Genomic DNA, 23,620 nt, shown 5'->3' with positions numbered 1-23,620 from the left:
GCATAATCATGACACAGGAGACTTTACAAATCAACTTAGAAAATTAGAAAAGGCTGATCAACCAATTCCAAAGTTTGGATGAAGCTAATAAGATTTATGGTGCATGGGATATGCACAGATAAATTAAGTGTCAGGCATACCCAATGTGTGATGCTTTTTATTTTATGGGCTGTAAAATGGGAAACTCTCTCCCCATAATACTGTGAGTACAAGGGCAATCACAGATTTCAATCCTCTGACCTGATACAACAGCTCACGTTTTTGAGAAATATTGGCATTTTATAACTGTAAAATCTTGGGGCTCTATTATAAGTATCCAGGAAAAACAGAACTTCTGAGTTTTCCCATAGTTGTTCATCACCATTACGCTCATTCACCTCTGACGTAAAGTCCAGCAATGGGAGACAGCATCCTACTGACACTGTCAAGTTAGACCTTATGCAGATTCAACAACTCCATTCAAGACCAAAGGTTGCTAAGACATAGGAGCAGAATTTGGCCATATAGCCCACTGAGTCTGATCTGCCATTCCACCATGGCTGACTTATTATCCCTCTCAACTCCTTTCTCCTGCCTTCTCCCCATAACCTTTGACACCCTGACAAATCAAGAACCTATTAACCACCACATTAAGCATACTCAATGACTTGACCTCCAGGGCTGTCAATGGCAATGAATTCCACAGATTCACCACTCTAGACTCTCCCAGTATAGGAAACATCTTCACCACAACTACCCTATCTAAGCTTTTCAATATTCAATAGGTTTCAATGAGATCCACTCTCATTCTTCTAAACTCTGGCAAATATAGGCCCAGAGCCATCAAACGGTCCTATATGTTAACCTTTTCAGTCCTGGAACAAATCTCATGAACTTCTTCTGGATCCTCTCCAATGCCAGAATATTTTTTCTTCGACAAGGGGCCCAAAACTGATCACAATACACCAGGTGCGATCTGCCTTATAAAGCCTCAGCATCACATCCTTGCTCCTACGTTCTAGTCCTTTCAAAATGAATGTTAACTTTGTATTTGCCTTTCTTACCACCAGCCCAACCTGCAAATTAATCTTTAGGGAATTCTGCACAAGGTCCCCCAAGTCCTTTTGGCCTCTGATTTTTTAATTTTCTCCATGTTTAGAAAATAGTCTACACCCTTATTCCGTCTGCCAAAATGCATGACCCTGCAATTCCCAACACTATATTCCATCTGCTAGTTCTTTGCCCATTCTCCTAATCTGTCCAAGTCTTTTGGCAGGCTTCTTGCTGGGTCAACACTACCTGTCCCTCCACCTATCTTCATATTGTCCTCAAATGTAGCCACAAAGCCAAACATATTTAGCCACAACATATTTATCAGGATAGATTTCCCCTTAAGAAAACCATGCCTATTTTATCATGTGCCTCCAAGTACCCTAAAACCTCATCTTTAATAATGGACTCCAAAAACTTTCCAATCACTGGAGTCAGGCTAACTGTTCCTTTCTTCTGTCTCCCTCCCTTAAAGAGTGCAGTGACATTTGCAATTTTTCAGTCCTCTGGAACCTTTCCAGAGTCCAGTGATTCTTGAAAGATCACTATTTATGCCTCCATAATCTCTTCAGCTACCTCTTTCAGAACCCTGGGGTGTACACCATCTGGTCCAGGTGACTTATCTACCTTCAGACCTTTCAAGCTTCTCAAGTACCATCTCCATTGTAATAGCAACTTCACTCACCTCTGCTCCCTGACACGCTTGAATTTCTGCAATACTGCTAGTGTCTTCCACAGTGAAGACTGACGGAAAATAATTACTAAAATAATCCGCCATTTCTTTGTTCCTCAGTACTACTTCCCCAGTGCCATTTTCCAGCAGTCCGATATCTAATCTCGCCTCTCTTTTACTCCTTATATGTCTGAATAAATCTTTAGTGTCCTCTTTATATTATTGGATAGCTTACCTTCATATTTCATCTTTTCACTCCTTATGGTATTTTAGTTGCCCTCTGTTGGTTTTTAAAAGCTTTTCAATCCTCTAACATCTTATGTTATATGCCCTCTCTTTTCCTTTTCTGCTTTCTTTGACTCCCTTTGTCAACCATGGATGTGTCATCCTCCTTTTAGAATATTTCTTCTTCTTTGGGATGTATCTATCCTGCACCTTCCAAACTGCTCCCAGAAACTCCTGCTATTGCTGTTCTGCTAGTGTCCCCTTCCAATCCATTGTGGCCAGCTCTCTTCTCTCATGTGAGCTGGGAGACAGTTAAGTTTTAAGTATTGTATAACTGGTTTAACAGAGGTAATTTAAATGTATTTATTTAAATTTTCCTGTATTTTAAATCTTTTTGCCTTAATATTTGCTAATAATATTTTTTAATAATTCAAAAAATTCAAAAAAGATTCATCCTGTTGAACATCTAGTTCAGCCTGAAGGAATGGCTTTATCAACTATTAAAGCAATTTAGTGAGATTTATAACATGAAGTCTCTCTTCTACATAATGTCTGCCAATCGGGGTGGACCTTGCTTCATTTACATTATTCTGGCTGGGGAGATCTGCTCAAAGTAAGAGTGGGTTAAATGGTTAATAAAGTAACAATCTTAGTCAGTAAATTGTTCTCATGAGCATCCAAACCATTAACTATGTTTTCTCAGTCTGCAGGTTACATAAGTACATAAGATCCTTTGAGCCTGCTCCACCACACAATAACATCATGGCTGAACTGACTATGAACTCAGCTCCACTTACCTGCCTTTTCCCCATAGCCCTTAATTCCCCTGCTATCCAAAAATCTATCGAGCTGAGTCTTAAATATATTTAATGAGGTAGCCTCTACAGCTTCCCAGGGCAGATAATTCTACAGATTCCGCTATTCTGTGAAAAGCAGTTTCTCTTCATCTTCTAAATATCTTCCCCCAAATCTTGAGGCTACGTCCCCCAGTTCTAGTCTCACTTTCCAGTGGAAATAGCATTCCTCTAACTTATCTACCCCTTTCATAATTTTATATGCTTCTGTAAGATCCCTTCTCATTCTACTGAGTTCCAGCGAGTATAGTCCCAGTCACAGGCTAAATCCTCATCTTCAGAATCAAACTGATGAACCTTCTCTGCATCACCTCCAAAGCCAGTATATTTTTCCACAAGTAAGGAGACCAGAAGAGCATGCAGTACTCCATTTGTGACCGCACCAATATCCTGTACAGCTGCATCACATCCTCCCTGCTCTTAAACTCAACCCTGCTAGCAATGAAGGCCAATATTCCATTTGCCTTCTTGATAACCTGTAACATCTGCAAACCAACCTTTTGCAAATTCATGTATAAGAAACTCCTAAGTCCCTGTGCACAACAGCTTGCTGCAATCTTTCACCATATAATCTGACTTTTAATTTTTCCTTCCAAACTGGATGACCTTGCATTAACCAGCATTGTACTCCATCTGCCAGACCCTTGTCCACTCACTTAACCTATCTCTATCTCTCTACATGCTCTTCACAGCCTCTGCACAATCTGCTTTTCCACTCAGTGTAGTATACTCAGATACACAACCCTCAATCCCCTCCTCTAAAACGTTAATGTACAGTATATCATGAACACTTGCAGGCCCAGCACCAACCCTTGCGACAATCCACTCACCACTGACTGCCAACCAGAGAAACACCCATTTAACCCAACTCTCTGCCTTCTATTGGTTAACCAATCTTCCATCCATGCTAATATATTACCCACAACTCCTTGCATCCTTATCTTATGGATAAGTCTTTATGTGACACCTTATGGAACACCTTCTGGAAATCCCAGTATACAACATCCACCTGTTCCCCTCTCTCCACTCTGCTTGTTCTATCCTCAAAGAACTCCAGTACGTTTGTCAAACAGCCTGCCTTTCCTGAGTGCATGCTGTGTCTGCCTGATGGAAACATTTGTACCAGATGTCTTGCTATTTCTTCCATAGTGATCGCTTCAAACACTTTCCCTACTACAGACATTAAGATAACTAGCCTACAGTTACATACATAAAATGCTGGAGGAACGTATTTGGTCTATAGTCACACACCTTTTGTCTGCATCCTTTATTAAACAGTGGCATGATATTAGCTATCTTCCAATCTGCCAGGACCTGCCCAGAGTCCAGACAATTTTAGTAAATTAACATAAATACATCTACTGTAACAGCCACCATTTCTTTCAATACTCTGAGATGCATCCGATCAGGACCAGGGGATCTGTCTATCTTTAGGGCCACTAGTTTGCTCATCATTAGCTCTTTAATGACAGCGATTATATCAAGGTCCTCACCTCCCATCACATCCATAACATCTCTCATGACTGTCTAGGAGCTTCAAGCATTCTCTGATTTTATTAAGTATTGCCAGCAAGCCACAATATTTTGCTTTAGTACATGTTTTAATGGGCAGAGCTATTATAGGAAAAGGAGCAAAAGTGAGGTAAATGGATTTGATGGACAGACCAGATATGATCGAATTGAGTGGTTTCTTCCTAGTTCTGATGTTGCTGGATTACTTTGTTATTGCCAGGGACGAAAGGCAAGAAGAGAATCAGGTATAGCTTATAGCAATGATGAATTTCTGAGTGGGTGCAATCTGAGGGCATACAACTTCAAAAATAGTTATGGAATGTCAATGAAAACAGAAATAGTTGTGGGAAACTCATCACAGTGTCAGAGTCCAATTCCTGGTTGTTGAAATGCCAGCCCTGACACATTACATTAACGCAGAAACAGAAATCTAAAATCTGCCGATGTTCATCTCCCTAGGCCATGCATTTTACATTCAAAGAAAATAAAAGATCTATTATCACATCCTTCTCTGTCCTGGGGCCTCTGTCAATCCAAAATTAGACAAGAATTAAACTGATAGTGTAACTATTTTAAATCATCACATTTTACCTCTAATTGGCTTTAAGCATGATTCAAAACAGGTCTTAGAACTGAGTTCCATTTAAATTCTCCAGCTGCAATCTTTTCCAATCTCTTTTAGATGCTGTACAATCTGATTTGCATTTCAAACATCTTGTGCACTTTAACATGTGGAGCTAGAAACGAATGTTGGCTGTTGGCAAAAGCAAATGCTTTTATGTGTAAGTTTTAAATGTTAGTGTAAGTTATTGACAAAATGAACTGGGAGTGGGTGGGGGCTGATGTGTACGTGTAAGGGAATAAGTTGCAGGAGTAAAGGGAAATAAAGAGAGAGATAGTAGGACTAATGAGATTACTTTGGGAAGATGGTACACACACAATGGGCCAAATGGTCTCCAAATAGGTGAGGTATGTATAAAGTTATCTGTCATTTTTATAGAGGTGTTAACATACTTAATGTAAAAAGTTAATCGCATTTTTCCTTAAATCTCAATTGATTTGATAGATTATAATCCACAAATAACAAAGGAAAAATAATTTTATTTAGGAATGATGAAAAACCAGCAGTTTAAATTATTGATCTGTTTATACAGTATGTGCTAATATTTCTCCCTTTTTACAGCAATCTTACAAATAACTTAGTTTCAATACAGATTCCAAGCCAATAAAATCTATTAATTCTACTAAAGATCATGGTATTTGATGAATTATATACTAATTTTGTGTAATAATAATCTGCTGCTAATGATGCTTTTTACTTTGATACCCATAGTTATAAATGTTCATTTTTTCCCCTTACTGTAAAATGAAAAGAAAGAGATGGGAATAACTCTTAAAAACAAGAGATTCTGCAATGCTGGAAAACCGGAGTAACACACGGAAAATGCTGGAGGAACTGAGCAGGTCAGATAGCATCTATGGAGAGGAATAAACAGTTGACATTTCAGGCTGAGGTCTTTCATCAGGACTGGAAAGGAAGGGGGATGAAGCCAGATTAAGAAGGTAGGATGAGGGGAAGGTGTATAAATTGAGGGGAAGGAGATAGTTGAAATTAGGTGAGGGGGAAGATGGCTGGGTGGGGAAAGGGGATGAAGAGAGCAGCTGGGAGGTGATAGATGGAAGAGGTAAAGGGCTGAAGAAGTAGGAATCTGACAGGAGAGGAGAGTGGATTAGTAAGAGGAGAGGAGAAGAGAAGGGGTAAGGGAGAGCCAGAATAGGGACTGGGAAAAGAGAGAAGGGGGAGAGGGGAGAAATTACTAGGTAAATTGATTTTCATGCTATCAAATTAGAGGCTGCCTAGACAGAATATAAGGTGTTTTTCCTCCAAACTGAGAATGCACTCATCATGGCAGTAGAGGAGACCATGGACAGACACAGTGGAATGGAAATGGGAAGTTGAATTGAAATGGGTGGCTACTATAAAATCCCACCTTTTGTGGTGGATGGAGTGAATGTGCTTGACGAAATGATTCCCCAATCTACATCCGGTCTCACCGATGTAGAGGAGGCAGCACCAAGAGCTCCAGATACAGTAGATGGCCCTGGCAGACTTGCAGGTGAAGCATCACCTCACCTGGAAGGACTGTTTGGGGCCCTGAATTGTGCTGAGGGAGAAGGTGTAGCACCTTCATTCCGTCCAGCACAAAAGGAAGATCTTCAAAAGATTTATCTATGGAGCATACTGAGGGAGATGTGAGTGGGGGCAAACATCCCAGTCAAATGCTGGTCAAAGGGAGAGAGGTGGAGAAGGTAGGAGGATATCTCCTGATCTAACTAAAGTATATGTGGAACTTCCTTTGTTCGCTTCTTAATTCAACTTTCAGAGATCTTGATTGGGCCACTCAAATGGGTCGTGCCTGCAATGTGCAACTTAACCCACATTAATGCAACTGGTATAGCCAGTGGATATGTACATTTTAATCAGGCTACACCAGAACTAGATAGGAAACCCACTCAACTATTTAAAGCCATATTCGAATGTTGCTTCAGGCAGGTTTGGGATAACAAAGGCTCAGGAAGATCCCAGTCTTCAGGAATCAGCACCTCTTTTTGAGATGAAAAACAGCAATAAAATCATAAAACTAGGATTATTCTGTCTGAAGGAGCTTACCTCCAATAAAATCAATCTGCAATCAGACAAATGAGAATAGGCCACTGCACAATTGTGAAAATAAGCACAATTATTGATATGATTTTTTCTGAAATCCAGTTTATCTGGTTTCTGATCCTTTGGCTAAGAGGGTTCGTTCTGGGACCTAGCAGGAATTTTCAGGTCTAAGTGATCTCCAGAAATTTGATCTCTACCCGTTTTAGCATCTCCTGGACAGTCTTGTTCTGGATATGAATTAAGGTTACAAGGTCCACTAGCTGTTACATGCAGCTTATGTTGCCTAGCACTATGTTCAGCACTAGTTTAAGTCCATTAAGCACAACTAATAGAAGTAGAAACAGGCCATACAATTTCCTGACCTTGCTCTGCCACTCAATAAGACAAAGGATAAGACAAGAGATCCCTGGAAATATACAACAACACACCAAACACTGGAGTAACTTAGCAGGTCAGGCGGTATCGATGGAGGGAAATGGACAGACAACATTTCAGGTCAAGAACCTTCATCTTAACTCTCATCCTGAAATGTCGACTAGCCAAGATCACAGTTGATCTGAGCTTGGCCTTGTACTGTATCAGATCGATTGCAAAAAATTGGCAAGTGTGCATGAGGCAATTTGATTGCGCAGCGGATTGAGTGGGCCTCCGACACATGGAGAGTTCTCTCTGTTGGGCACAAGCTTTTGAATGCGCATGTTTTTTGTCTTAGCAGGCCCGGTTTGTTGCTCCCACAGTGTATGTAGCCCAGCATGTACCATTACTAACATGACTCAGTAAAAATATTTAATCCTACTTCTCCGTTGTTGTTCTTGTTTCGCACCTACATAATACTTGGTGATGAGAATCAAAACAAAAGAAGGCCGATTGCAAGAATTGGCAAGTGCGCATGCAGCCATTTTAATTGCGCAGTAAATCAATTGGGCCTCCTACATATGGAGGGTTCTCTCTTTTGGCGCAAGCTTTTGAGTGCATGTGTTTTCATCTTGGAGGGCCTGGCTCAATGCTCCCACACTGTACGTTGTCTAGCATGTACCATTACCAATATGTCTGAGTAAAACATTTAAGCTTACTACTCCATTGTAGTTTTTGCTCTACACATACATAACAGGCCTCACCTCCCCTTCAGTGATTGTTCCCCAGAATCCTTGACTCTTCCAATATCCAAACCCTTTTCTCACCTTACTTACATCCAATGACAAAGCTTTTTGGATGAGAGGAATCCAAAGGTTCTCCAAACTCCAAATTAGATTCATGGAGTAATACAGCATGGAAACTGGAGCCCAACTGGAGCCCTTCAGCCCAATTAGTCCATGCTGACCACAGCAACATCCCTGATCATCCCAGTTGCCCGTATTTGGCCCATAATCTTCCAAGCTCCTCCCCTCCATGTAGCTATTCAACTGCCTCTTAAATGTTGCAGTAGTACCAACCCCAACGACTTCTGCTAGCAGCTAATTCCAGGTACTGTGTCTATCTGTCTTAGATGATTGATCGCTTATTCTAAAACTAAGGTTTTAAATAGATGAGTAGCCTGCCCAGCTGTTGCACATGGGAGGCTTCTTAAATACACAAGTTAGTGTCCTCTACTGAATGCACAGTTCCGCGTTCCTGCGAGATGAGCATAGGCAATATGGCACTATACATCTGAGTTGCCTAACCAGTGGTCACTGAAGGATCACGGAAAACTGTGTCAAAATTAGAGCAAGTCGACTTCCAGGCTTCTCTTTGCTGGGAAAGAAGATGTCCTACCTGCAACAAAATCCATTGCACTGCCAGAACATTTGCATCGCTTGTTTCCATGAGATCAAATGTGAAAATGTGGAGGTGAAGGTATAATGCAGTGGGGCCTGTATTTGCATATTTAAATGTTTAAAAAGAAAATTTCCAGCCCACTCTGTCCAAAACACAACTCATTCAAATCCATGATGTTCTAGACTCTTGTAAAACAATAGTACATATCAGGCATCTTTTGCTCATAATATCACAGGCAAAATTCCTTACCCAGCTTAAAGCATAACTTATCTATGAGTAAGGGTCCACCAAAGATAAATTTGATGAAATCTTCTATTTTTGCTTTTATGGTCAAAGGAATTATTATGTGGTCCACCCCACTCTAAAACATCATTGAAGGGAAAGTATCATTGGTGGTAGAAGTTAATGTGGTGAAGTCAACTCGAGTACATCAGCAAGAGATTTTGCAACGTCATGCAACAACTTTGTGCCCTTTCAGCTACATGCAAAGATGTGGTAGCTTGCCGACTAAAAGTTTGGCTTTACCTGCTGCCAGTAGACAGTCTGTTTGCTGCCTTCTCTGCTTTTCTTCCTTTGGTGGATGAGGATCTTCGCAGCTGTACCCTGTAATGGTGCAAACCATAGTCATTGGAATTCTTCAGAGTTACTAGCAGTAAGAATCCAGCTCTTCATTAACTCTCTAAGCTTTAAACTGATAGGATGGCTGGAGTCAGGAGCCAAAGAACAATTTTCCATGCTGTATATGTACACTAATACATTGTATATGTATTTAATGATTATGGAATGACATGTCCCCTTTTGGCTCTCAGCAACACCCCCCCCCCACCCCAATCCCAAACTCCAATTCACTTCTGCCAGTTGAACAACATATTTTTTGCTCTTGTAGTTTAATTGACCAAAGACTGTAAATCTTGGTGTTCAACACTCCTACTTTTTTTCCCTTAGTTACTCCATTAGAAATAAGTGTGATTATTAACACTCCCAATAATATCATCTGCTTTAGGTCACAAGCCTCCAATTTCTTCACATGAATGAAGTCTATGCCAACATTCCAGTAAATCCCTTCTGCAGCTTCTGAGGCCTTGACATCCTTTCCAAGGTGCAGTTTCCAGAATTGAATCTAACAGCACATAAACGGCCTAGGCATGCTTTGAGAAAGGCTTAGTTGTCACTGACACTTCATTCTGTGGTGATGCTGATAATGTTAATTACAGACATATTTAAATTTTTGGTCTTTCACTTTAACCTTATTAACATTCTGTCCTCATTCTGACTATTCTTCTGTCTATGATTTCTATTTAATCATTTATGGCCTGCGGCTAACTGCTCTGCTTCTGCATCTACACCAGAGTTTTGCTTTATTTCCTTTCAACATTAATTTATTCAGGTCAAAAGGGGAATATTTTTAATGAGAAACTATCTCATTTTAGATTTTATTTTAATTTGTTCTACATTATTTTGCATAACCTCAGAAATGAACCTACTACATTCCCAAAGCAGCTAATGAGCAACTTAACCAATCTGAGTGTTAATGACTCTTCAGTAGGTATAACCAGCTCAGAACTTTTCATCACAAAATACTGCAGGTCCTCAGATATACAGGGGATTCCCCATTTTATCTGCTTTGTGGGTAAGTGTATGTACACACATATGAACTGAAGTTTGTTTTGGTTGTACTACAGCAGGATTGAGAGGGATACTAAATCAGCCATGGTGGAGCAGTCTTAATGGGCTGAATGGCCTGATTCTCTTACAGCCTGAAGTTTGCACTGTTCCATACTAGATCAGAATTTTAACCACTATAACTTTAGTATGGTTAGCATTTTCTATTTTAAGCAAGAATTTTTTTAAATTGCTTAATTTATATTCCGCTAAAGCACAGATTACACTAAAGTTGATTTGTCTTGCTCTCGGTCTTGTTCACTCCATTGTCACTCATGAGCATTTTTACGTATTATTCATATTTGTGCATTTGTTCCCAATGCATGAGTGACAGCAGGCAGGTGCATTCTCAAGGAGTCCTTGCAGTCTATGAATGACCTGCCTTCAAGTCACTGACAGGGAGTCTCTGTGAGCAGATCCCAGCTTGGCCCTGGAAGTCTGATTTGAGAACTTCCTTTAAGATATTTGTTTAGTTGCTTCTCTTTGCACTTGCAGCTCACCTCGCCTCTCATTGTACTGACACCCTCTTCCTCAGCTCCCAGCACTGCCTGTCCCAATTCTCCCATTCACTAAGCACTAATCAATTCTCCCATTCACTCTCCATTCACCAATTAACCGATTTTGCCCCACTCTCACTGACCAATGGGCTAGCCAAGTCCCTCATACACAGCAACCAAAGGTCACTCACACCCACATATGGAGATCGCAGTCACTGGTTGCTAGCATTTGGCTCATAGCATGTCACCCCTCCCCCATCAGATTCATGTCTCGTTCCCTACAGCCAAGTTTCTCTCCCCACCTAATCTTGCCCCCCAAATTCTCCCTGTCACAATATGTCCGTATCCATGGATATCTGATTTCCTTTCCACATTCTCCTCAGATGCAGTGTACACTACATTAGGCTGAATCAGTAATGCCTGCCATCTCATGCTACAGTGCCACTGAATTTACAAGCAGTCATCCCAAGAAGACTTGGTGCAAGATCTTCAGACTGTGATAAGAGATGGAAAAACTAATGAATAAAATATAGCTTCCAGGCCTGCAGGACACAGCAATTTTTCTTTTTGCTATTTCAAAGATTAAATAGCAAGTAAACCAAAATGCTAAATAGGACTGCTTTAATGGCTTTGTCTGTAATAAGAAGCATCATAAACAGCATTTTTGTTCAATACTCCACACGAGAACATTGATCTAACAAACATTATATATGCTGCACTCATGACAGTAATACATGTTCAATATAAGTTGCCTTTTTATGGCTCCCATAGATAGGATATCAGTAAAGATCTAAAGTGGTTCTGTCAACACAGATTACTTAATTGCAAGAAAAATTAGGAACTGCAATTTACTATCGTATGGAATAAATCTATTCTCTAAATGATTCATGTCTCTTTTTGTTTCTTTAAGTAGCTGTTATACATTAAAATTTGGGCAAACCATGGAGTTAAAATTAGTTGCAATGTATGAATGAACTGAGAAACTCAAAGTTGGTAAAATTTGGTTGTTGGACCACATGAACACTACTTGTGCCTGACATGTTTCACTGATTGGCAAGTCCTCATGGAGAGGCAGAGCAATAATATGGGAGAGGAAGGTTATCTGCATTCCTATTCCACCTGGTTCCTCAGATTTAGTTGAAGTCTTGCATATAGAACCTGAACCAATTCCTTAATGTATTCATCTTTGAAGTAAAAGATAAAAATTGGATCATTTCTAACCTTATGTTTTTGACCGGATTGCAATAACTTTCTAAAGTAAAATAACTTGGATCCATTTTAAACAGGGATAACCACAACTTCAGCACAAGCTGAACAGGGAAGCTGAGGCTTTACAATTAGACAATAGACAATAGACAATAGGTGCAGAAGTAGACCATTCGGCCCCTCGAGCCTGCACCGCCATTCTGAGATCATGGCTGATCATTCACTATCAATACCCAGTCCCTGCCTTGTCCCCATATCCCTTGATTCCCCTATCCATCAGATATCTATCTAGCTCCTTCTTGAAAGCATCCAGAGAATTGGCCTCCACCGTCTTCCGAGGCAGTGCATTCCACACCTCCACAGCTCTCTGGGAGAAGAAGTTTTTCCTCAACTCTGTTTTAAATAACTGACCTCTTATTCTCAATCCATGCCCTCTGGTACTGGACTCTCCCAACATCTGGAACATATTTCCTGCCTCAATCCTATCAAATCCTTTAATTATCTTAAACGTTTCAATCAGATCCCCTCTCAATCTCCTCAATTCCAGTGTGTACAAGCCCAATCTCTCCAATCTCTCTGCGTAAGACAGCCCTGCCATCCCAGAAATCAACCTAGTGAATCTACGCTGCACTTCCTCAATTGCCAGAATGTCCTTCCTTAAACCTGGAGACCAAAACTGTACACAATATTCCAGGTGTGGTCTCACCAGGGCCCTGTACAAATGCAAAAGGACATCCTTGCTCTTGTACTCAATTCCCCTTGTAATAAAGGCCAACATTCCATTTGCCCTCTTCACTGCCTGTTGCACTTGCTCATTCACCTTCATTGACTGATGAACTAGGACTCCTAGGTCTCTTTGCATTTCTCCCTTACCTAACTCTACACCGTTCAGACAATACTCTGCCCTCTTGTTCCTGCTTCCAAAGTGGTTAACTTCACATTTATTCACATTGAATGACATCTGCCAAGTATCTGCCCACTCACCCAGCCTATCCAAGTCTCCCTGTATTCTCCTAACGTCCTCTTCGCATGTCACACTGCCACCCAGTTTAGTATCGTCAGCAAACTTGCTGATATAGTTTTCAATGCCCTCATCTAAATCGTTGACATAAATCGTAAAGAGCTGTGGTCCCAATACAGAGCCCTGTGGTACCCCACTAGTCACCTCCAGCCAGTCCGAGAAACACCCATTCACTGCTACCCTTTGCTTTCTATCTGCCAACCAGTTTTCTATTCATGTTGAAACCCTGCCCCCAATGCCATGAGCTCTGATTTTACTCACCAATCTCCTATGTGGCACCTTATCGAATGCCTTCTGAAAATCTAGGTACACTACATCCACTGGCTTACCCTCGTCTAACATCCTTGTTACACCCTCAAAAAACTCCAACAGATTAGTCAGGCATAATTTGCCCTTGGTAAATCCATGCTGGCTCGGCCTAATCCTATTTCTGCCATCTAGATGTGCCACTATTTCGTCCTTAATAATGGACTCAAGCATCTTCCCCACAACTGACGTTAGGCTAACAGGGCAATAGTTCTCCGTTTTCTCATTCACTCCTTTCTTGAAAAGTGGGATAACATTAGCCACTCTCCAATCTTCAGGAACTGATCCTGAATCTAAGGAACATTGGAAAATGATTACCAATGCATCCGCAATTTCCTGAGCCACCTCTTTTAGAACCCTCGGATGCAGACCATCTGGACCCGGGGATTTATTAGCCTTCAGTCCTATCAGTCTACTCATCACAGTTTCTTTCCTAATGTCAATCTGTTTCAATTCCTCTGATATCTTATGACCCTGGCCCATCCGTACATCTGGGAGATTGCTTGTGTCCTCCCTGGTGAAGACAGATCTAAAGTACGCATTAAAATCTGTTGCCATTTCCCTGTTTCCCACAACAATTTCTCCCAATTCTCTGACAATAATACAATGCTGCTTCTTCTGAACAGGAGCTATTCTTGTTCCACAAAACCAATAATTTGCATTGATAATCTGCCCTTTGTAGGAAGTGGTTTGCAACATTTCTTCACAAACAAAAATTGGGCAATAAACCAGGATGGAAAGTGGTGTTGTGTAGAATACTCGGAAATTGGAGAAGATAGTTTTTGGGGAGACCTTTGAAAGTGGGGAGGAAAACAATGGAATTATTTGCTCAAAGTGAAGCTGTCTATGAAACATTCATGGAAAAAGTAGTGGTCAGTTTCAAATAAGTGCCACTGAATTTGTGACTTTATGGCATAACTTAATAATTCTCTGTGTGCTTTTTTCCCCCAACAAAATAACTCAGTGTGACCAAAGTATAAGGGACAGCTAACAGTATAGAAAACTAAAAAATGTGTTTATGGTCCATGATAGCATTATAAACTGGAAATTATTTGAAGATAAGAAGCTTCATGTTTGACTCTGATTCTTAATGCAACCACAGATGTAATCACAAAACCAATCGCCAGGTTTGCTAAGTGACAGATATTTGTCATTAGCTTACTTGGGACCTTGTACAAAAAATGCAGCAAGATCATCAAACTGTGAAATCTTCCAACAAAGTTGAAATGACTCTTACAGTTTATTTTTTTATCTGTGATATTTTATTATATAAAAACATATCTTAGAACAAATATAAACAGTCTGATAAAATGTAGCTTAAAGAAAGTAATTTTTCAAAAGTTGTCATTAAAAGATAGTAACATAAAATGGGCAATAATGAGTCTACAGTGCATTTTACAGACCATTGCAGTTGTGAAGGAAAAGCTGGCAGAGTGTAATGTGGCCTATTATTTTCTTATGAATTTTATTCCCTTTGTGTTTCTGCAGGCCTCTATGGAGTTTTCTATTTTTCACAATTAGAATTCATGTTCACTTCAACCCAGGAGCAATCCAGAAACCTGGGCTAACAATCCAGTTTTCTCTACATAAATAGTGAAGTAAATTCATGGTAGGACAAGTGAACCAAAGTCAGTGTCCCCTCCCAGGTCTATATCCCGAATAATGTTTTGGCATCCCAGGGCATGCTCGAAAAGAAAGAATAGAGGTCTGGGACCCTAGTTTCGAGTGGAACCACCCACTAGTTTAGGATTTTAAAATGGGAAAAGGAAAGAACAAGAAGAAAGAACCCAGGGGTTTGGAGGATTGGAGCGATTACTTGCTTAGTTATATATTAAGAAAAGGGCCCAATTATAAGGAGTGGATAGGAAAGGTTGAGAGTGGAGGTTCAGAGACTATGGAGGATGCATTGTGGAAAGCAGTTAGTGAAAAGAAATCAAAGAAATTACAAGAGATTTAAAAAGCCATTAAAATGGGGTGTATGTGGGAAGATCTAATTGAAGCGAAGAGAGAAAAACAAACTGGAAGAGGAATTGTGTAAGTGTAGAAAGGGGCTGGAGAGAAAGGGGGAAAGAAAGGAAATTCAGAGAGAGCAAGGTCAGACAAATTTGATCCACATGACTCAGTTTCAGACTCACTGTGAATGTGTGACATGAGAAAAGGGGAAATGGAAAGAGAAATGTGAAAAGGCAAATACAGAAGGAGAGAAATGGAAAGTCAGTGTCAGGATTTACGGACTGCTATGAACGTCATGCAGAAATAGATAGATAGATAGATAGATAGTTAGACAGATACTTTATTTATCCCCAAGGGGAAATTCAACATTTTTCCAGTGTCCCATACACTTATTGTAGCAAAACTAATGACATACAGTATTTAACTCAGTATAAATATGATATGCATCTAAAATCACCCTCCCAAAAAGCATTAACAAATAGCTTTTAAAAAGTTCTTAAATAGTTTACTAAAGTGTATTGAGTGGTAACTTAAGCTCAGTCCTAACCCCGGCACTTTAACATGTCTTGCCCCTGGTGGTTGAATTGTAGAGCCGAATGGCGTTGGGGAGTAATGATCTCTTCATCCTGTCTGAGGAGCATTGCATTGACAGCAACCTGCCGCTGAAGCTGCTTCTCTGTCTCTGGATGGTGCTGTGCAGAGGATGTTCAGGGTTTTCCATGATTGACCGTAGCCTACTCAGCGCCCTCCGCTCTGCCACTGATGTCATACTCTCCAGTTCTGTGCCCACGACAGAGCCCGCCTTCCTTACCAGCTTATTAAGACGTGAGGCGTCTCTCTTCTTAATGCTGCCTCCCCAGCACGCCACCACAAAGAAGAGGGCGCTCTCCACAACTGACCGATAGAACATCTTCAGCATCTCACTACAAACATTGAATGACGCCAGTCTTCTGAGGAAGTACAGTCGACTCTGTGCTTTCCTGCACAGGGCATCTGTGTTGGCAGTCCAGTCTAGCTTCTCGTCTAACTGCACTCCCAGATACTTGTAGGTCTTAACCTGCTCCACACATTCTCCATTAATGATCACTGGCTCCATATGAGGCCTAGGTCTCCTAAAGTCCACCACCATCTCCTTGGTCTTGGTGATATTGAGACGCAGGTAGTTTGAGTTGCACCATATCACAAAGTCCTGTATCAGTTTCCTATACTCTTCCTCCTGACCATTCCTGACACACCCCACTATGGCCTTGTCATCAGCGAACTTCTGCACATGGCAGGACTCCGAGTTATATTGGAAGTCTGATGTGTACAGGGTGAACAGGACCGGAGAGAGCACGGTCCCCTGCGGCGCTCCTGTGCTGCTGACCACCGTGTCAGACCTACAGTCTCCCAACCACACATACTGAGGTCTGTCTGTCAAGTAGTCCGTTATCCAAGCCACCATGTGTGAGTCTACTCACATCTCCGTTAGTTTGTGCCTTAAGATCCTGGGCTGGATGGTGTTAAAGGCACTAGAGAAGTCCAGGAATGTAATCCTCACAGCACCACTGACCCTGTCCAGGTGAGAGAGGGATTTGTGCAGCAAGTACGTGATAGCATCCTCCACTCCCACCTTCTCCTGATACGCAAACTGAAGAGGATCCCGGGCGTGCCTGGTTTGTGGCCTCAGATTCTGTATTATCAGCCGCTCCATGGTCTTCATCACGTGCAATGTCAAAGCAACAGGTCTGAAGTCATTCATCTCCCTTGGTTGTGGTTTCTTCGGTACCGGGACAATACAGGATGTTTTCCACTGTCTGGGTACCCTTCTCTGCTCCAGGCTCATGTTGAAGATGCGCTGCAGGGGTTCTCCCAGCTCAGACGCACAGGCCCTCAGTAATCGTGGGGATACTCCATCTGGTCCAGCCGCCTTGCTGGTACAGATCTTCCTCAGTTGACCTTTCACCTGTGCAGCCGTAATCTTGGGCGTGGGTAAGGTCTCCTGTGAGTGGCTATTTTCCTGTGAGGGAAGTGAGAGGGAGAACGAGGAGAGAGACAAGCCTGGTGTGGAGTTCTGCGGTGAGGATGAGATTGTGCTATCGAACCTATTGAAGAAGTTATTCAGCTGGTTCGCTTTCTCCACATCTCCGCTTATGTTTGCCCCCCGCTTTGCACCACATCCGGTGATGATCTTCATCCTGTCCCACACCTCCTTCATGCTTTTGTTCTAGCTTCCTCCTATACTGCTCCTTTGCCCCCCTGAGCTGTACTCTGAGTTCCTTCTGAACTCTTTTAAGCTCCAACTGATCGCCATCTTTAAAGGCCCTCTTCTTCTGGTTTAGGAGGCCTTTGATGTGGCTAGTGATCCAGGGCTTATTATTGGGATAGCAGCGAACAGTTCTAACAGGAACAACGGCGTCCACGCAAAAGTTAATATAGTCCGTTGCGCAGTCAGTGACCTCCTCAACGCCCCCACAGAGCCCCCCTTGCAGTACATCCCAGTTGGAAGTACCGAAGCAGTCTCTCAGGGCCTGTTCAGCTTCAGGAGTCCACTTTCTAAAAGGGCATGTGGTAGTGGGATGCCTCATCACAATTGATTTATATCTGGGCTGTAACAAAACCAGGTTGTGATCTGCTTCCCCCAGTGCCTGCAGCGGGGAGGCACTGGATGCGTCCACTACATTTGCATACAGTAGGTCAATAGTCCTAACTCCCCTGCTGTAACAGTCCACATAGTGTTGTGTCCAAAGCCACATGACTGAAGTCCCCTGTGATTAACACCAGTGCCTCAGGGTGCTGTGTCTGAAGCCTAGCAACAGCGGAGTTGATGATGTCACACGCTACCGCTGCGTCGGCACGCAGCGGGACGTACACGTTCATCACAATGACGTTTGCGAATTCTCGTGGCAGATAATATGGCCTCATACTCACGGCGATCAGCTCAATATCTCTTTCACAAACGGAGATCTTTGTACTCACGTGCCCGGGGTTACACCATCTTGCGTTAATGTAGACAGCGAGTCCCCCTCCTTTCTTCTTCCCACACTTTGACAGTTGAAATTGACAGTTGAGAGGAAGAGCAACCACACCAAGTGTTTAAAACAGATCGAAGAGCTGCAAAGTCAACTTTTAGCTCAGAGAGGAGTGATATGTGCATTTGAGATGAGAACTGATGATGATGGTGATATAGATTGGGGTAATTTGGCAAATGAGGCAACACACTACAACAGTGAGGATGATTAAAATGATTAAGATTAAGATAGCCTCCCTATGCATTTTTCCAAGAGCGGGTGGAACCTTCAACACCCACCTTCCCAATGGCACCTGTGGTAAAGGAGAGAGTTCTGGAAACACCACAGCCAGGGGTGCTAGTTGTGACACAGTATTCTACCCCTTTCCATATGGCCCAATTGACTGCTGTATCTGTGAATATACCGAGGTGTGGACTGGGAGACAATCCTCAGAAACTTTTCCAGCACATTCAGCCACACAGGATAATTCACAATTTAGATGAAGCAGAGAAGTTAACCCTTCTGTGTCTAACTTCAGTGTTACACTCAGCCTTGCCGGAGGAACAGGCTGAAGGCCAGGGGACGCTGGGTGATTTACAGGAGGTTTGGTAATGGTTTAACCCTCAGGCACAAAAGATTTTCTGAAATGGTTTTAAAGTGTGAATGGCTTGCATGTTTCAATTGTGTGAAGTGTAGCCACACCTGAGTTCACTTGAGAGAGTGTGTATGTGTGTGTCTGTGAGAGGGAGGGGGAGGAGAGAGATGGGGAAGGAGAGTGGGGGGGAGGGGAGAGGGGGGAGGGGGAGGAGAGAGAGGGGAGGGGAGAGAGGGGGAGGGGAGAGGGGGGGAGGGGAGAGAGGGGGAGGGGAGAGAGGGGGAGGGGAGAGAGGGGGAGGGGAGAGAGGGGGAGGGGAGGAGAGGGTGGGGAGGGGGAGGAGAGTGGGTGGAGTAGCGAGAGGGAGGGCAGAGGAGAGGGGGGAGAAAGAGAGAGGGGGAGGTGAGAGGGATGGGGAAGAGAGAGTGGGGGAAGGGGTAGAAGAGAAGGAACAAGGTGATGGGGAGGGGAGAGAGAAAGAAAAAAATATGTAGGACTGTTCTGTGCTTGTTTGGTCAATCGACACTGGGAGGAAGTTTGAATCCTATAATGGGTTGCATGAATGTGTTAATGTGTCCGGGCCCTCAGCCAGCAGTTCTTTTCTCCTCTGCCTTGGTTCTTTGAAAAATGTGTGAAAGCTCTCCACAGTGAGAATTAACTGTTTATTCTAGTTTCGCAGTTACATGTGAAGGTTCTGAAGGAAGAACAGTAAAAGATATTTGTTTGTATTATCAAACACGAGGAAATCTGCAGATGCTGGAAATTCAGGCAACACACACAAAAGAAAAGATAGAAATATATTTTTATCTTTTCTTTCAGTTAGTCCTGACAAAGGGTCTCGGCCCAAAACGTCGACAGTGCTTCTCCCTATAGATGCTGCCTGGCCTGTTGCGTCCCACCAGCAGTTTGTGTTTGTATTTATCTATGTTTTTGATTTGATTTTCTTTATTTGTTTTTTTAAGGAATTGATTTTAGAGAGGGATTTGGATTCCATACTGCTGATGTGTAATCTAAGTTAAGGAGATAGAAATCTGTTCTGGATATGAGATGCCCACATTTCAGAGGGAAATGGGCATTTGGGGAAGTTGCTCATTGGGAATTTGAAATTAACAGATTGGAGCAATTAGGGAGGAGTCCTAAAGTTGTTTTTACTAACATTCTGCTTTCTTTTACAGAACATAAAAGATGTTTCTCAAGACTTTTACGTATTGATTTTGCTATAGGGTTCCTTGGAAAATAGTTTTGATGCAATCAGTGTTTTGTCATGTAAATTGAAAATGGAGCTTCAATTTAAATATTGGTGTGGTCCAAACAGCACTTCAGCATTAACACCCTCACCATCTGAAGGCACACATTTATCTAGCTGCTGCTGCACGTTTGAATTAATATGTCCTGGTCAGTCATCCTTGGCACTGCAGGGTTGGGATGTAGTTGAAAAGGGTATTAAAGTTTCTACCTTCATTGAAGATGATCTCAACTGTACTGGAGTATCACAATGTGATAGCAAATGATCCCAAGGGACCATTTGTATCAAAATAATAAAGGCGGAGGTGGAAGGGGATTTGAATGCAATACCCAAGAACAAAGACACTAACAAATCTCACAAAGTACACTGCAGATGCTTGTAAATCAAGATGTACAAACAAGCTGGATGAACTCAGCAGGTTGGGCAGCATCCATTGAAAGGAGCAGCCAATGTTTCGGGTCGAGACCCTTCGTCAGGACTGAAGGAGGGGGCAGGGGCCCTATAAAGAAGGTGGGGGGAGGGTGGAAAACCAATCAGAGGAAAGATCAAGGAGTGGGGGAGGGGAGGCAGGGAGGGGATAGGCAGGAGAGGTGAAGAAGGAATCTAAGGGGAAAGCACTATGGGTAGTAGAAGAAGGCAGAGTCATGAGAGGTGTTAGGCAGCTAGAAGAGGAGACAGAGTGAAGGTGGGATGGTGGAAGGGAGAGGGAGAGAATTACCAGAAGTTGGAGAATTTGATGTTCATACCAAGGGGCTGGAGACCACCCAGACGGAGTTTGGCCTCATCATGGCAGTAGAGGAGGCCATGTATGGACATATCTGAATGGGCATGTGAAGGAGAGTTGAAGTGGGTGGCAACCAGGATGTCCTGTCTATTGTGATGGACGGAGCGTAGGTGCTTGATGAAGTGGTCCCCCAATCTGCGTCGGGTCTTGCCGATGTAGAGGAGGCCACACTGGGAACACCGGATGCAATAGATTACCCCAACAGACTCACAAGTGAAGTGTTGCCTCACCCGGAAGGTCTGTTTGGGGCCCTGAATGGTGGTAAGAGAGGAGGTTCAGGGACAGGTGTAGCACTTATGTTTGCAGGGATAAGTACCAGGTGGGAGTTCTGTGGGGAGGGATGTGTGGACCAGGCAGTCACGGAGGGAATGATCCCTGTGAAAGGCAGAGGTGGGTAGAGAGGGAAAGATGTGCTTAGTGGTGGGGTCCTGTTGAAGGTGGCGGAAGTTGCGGAGGATAATGTGCTGGATCTGGATGCTGGTGGGGTGATAGGTAAGGACAAGGGGAATACGGTCCCTGTTGTGGTGATGGGAAGATGGGGTGAGGGCCGAAGCGCTGGAAATGGAGGAAATGCGGGTGAGAGCAAATAGAGTGAAAAGTTTCATAATGTGGGCAAATATCATGAGAATCCTTGGCTATCTATAAGTAACCCACCAACTCATGCTATTGTTATGAATGGTACTGGGAAAGGGATAGAGTTATCAAAATGCCATTAAGGGGGAGACTACTGGGCTTACCCGGAAGAAACGACAAAGCAGAAACTTACAAATTGTGGTATCTGTACTTATGGAAATGCAGTGCCTCTAAAAAGTATCCACCCCCTTGCAGGTGTTCATGGTTTATTGTTTTACAACATTGAATCACTGTGGATTTAATTTGGCTTTTTTCCAACAGAAAAAGACTCTTTTGTGTCAAAGTGAAAACAGATCTCTATAAAGTGATCTAAATTAATTACAAATATAAAAAAACACAAAACAATTGATTAAATAAGTATTCACCCCCTTTTAATATGACACACCAAATTAATCATTGGTGCAGTCAATTCCTTATAGAAGTCATATAATTAGTTAAATGGAGATCACCGTGTGCAGTCAAGGTGTTTCAATTGATTGTAGTAAAAATACACCTGTATCTGGAAGGTCCAACTGCTGGTGAGTCAGTATCCCAGCAAAAACTACACCACGAAGACAAAAGAATATTCCAAGCAACTTCGTGAAAAAATTATTTGGAAAGCATAAGTCAGGAGATGGATACAAAAAACTTGCCAAGCCATTGAACATCCCTTGGAGTATAGTTAAGTCAATCATTAAGAAATGGAAAGAATATGGCACAGCTGTAAATCTGCCTAGAGCAGACAATCCTCAAAAACTAAGTGACAGTGCAAAAAAGGGACTCGTGAGGGAAACCACCAAGAGACGTATAAGAACTTTTGAGGAGTTACAAGCTTCAGTGGCTGAGATGGGAGAGACTGCATACAACAACTGTTGCCCGGGTGCTTCAACAGTCGCATTTATGGCAGAGTGGTAAAGAGAAAGACACTGTTGAAAAAAAACTCATGAAATCTCAGCTAGAGTTTGCTAGGAGACATGTAGGAGACTCTGAAGTTGGAAGAGACTCTGGAAGAAGTCTAATGAAACCAAAGTTGAACTTTTTGGCCATCAGACTAAACGCTATGTTTGGCATAAGCCAAACACTGCACATCATCAAAACACACTATCCCTACCACCTGCATCATGCTGTGGGGATGCTTCACTGCAGCAGGTCCTGGAAGGCTTGTGAAGGAAGAGGGTAAAATGAATGCCGCAAAATGCAGGGAAATCCTGGAGGAAAACCTAATGCAGTCTGCAAGAGAACTGTGACTTGGGAGAAGATGTGTTTTCCAGGAAGACAGTGACCGCAAGCATAAAGCCAAAGCTACACAAGAACGGCTTAAAAACAACAAAGTTAATGTCCTGGAGTGGCCAAGTCAGAGTCCAGAGCTCAATCCAATTGAGAATTTATGGCTGGACTTGAAAACGGCTGTTCACTCACAATCCCCATGCAATCTTACAGAGCTTGAGCAGTTTTGTAAAGAACACCTACTGCTTCAATCTGCTAATTAAATTTGTTGATGACACTACACTCAAATAATAATGAGGCAGCCTACAGAGAAGAAGTCATCACCCTGACACAGTGGTATCAAGAAAACAACCTCTCCCTCAATATCCCAAGAACAAAGTTGCTGGTTGTGGATCACAGGAAGAATGGAGGTAGGCTAGCCCCTATTGACATCAATGGATCTGGGGTTGAGAGGTTAACAGGTTTAAGTTCCTCTGCATAAACATCACTGAGGATCTCACGTGGTCTGTACATACCGGTTGTGTGGTAGAAAAGGCACAACAGTGCCTCTTTCACCTCAGATGGTTGAAGAAGTTTGGTGTGGGCCCCCCCCCCCCAAATCCTAATAACTTTCTATAGGGCACAATTGAGAGCATCCTGACTGGCTGCATCACTGCCTGGTATGGGAACTGTACTTCTCTCAATCACAGGACTCTGCAGACAGTGGTGTGGACAGCCCAGCACATCTGTAGATGTGAACTTCCCGCTATTCAGGACATTTACAGAGACAGGTGTGTAAAAAGGGCCCAAAGGATCATTGGGTACC

The 23,620-nt window shown here is 42.5% G+C and overlaps 1 protein-coding gene across 1 annotated transcript in view; it reads right to left on the bottom strand.

Moving 5' to 3' along the window:
• samd14 (sterile alpha motif domain containing 14) overlaps positions 1-23,620 on the bottom strand; it is a 160,710-nt gene that overhangs the window by 47,090 nt on the left and 90,000 nt on the right. The window contains exon 6 of the mRNA XM_059956595.1: positions 9,242-9,319. Within this exon, the coding sequence (XP_059812578.1) occupies positions 9,242-9,319 (78 nt within the window). The remainder of the gene's footprint in view (positions 1-9,241; positions 9,320-23,620) is intronic.

This window comes from Hypanus sabinus, chromosome X1, assembly GCF_030144855.1.
Source record: "Hypanus sabinus isolate sHypSab1 chromosome X1, sHypSab1.hap1, whole genome shotgun sequence".
NCBI classification, from domain to species: Eukaryota; Metazoa; Chordata; class Chondrichthyes; order Myliobatiformes; family Dasyatidae; genus Hypanus; species Hypanus sabinus.
The sequence above is the reverse complement of the archived record's forward strand: the minus strand, read 5'-3'. Positions and strand labels throughout refer to the sequence as shown.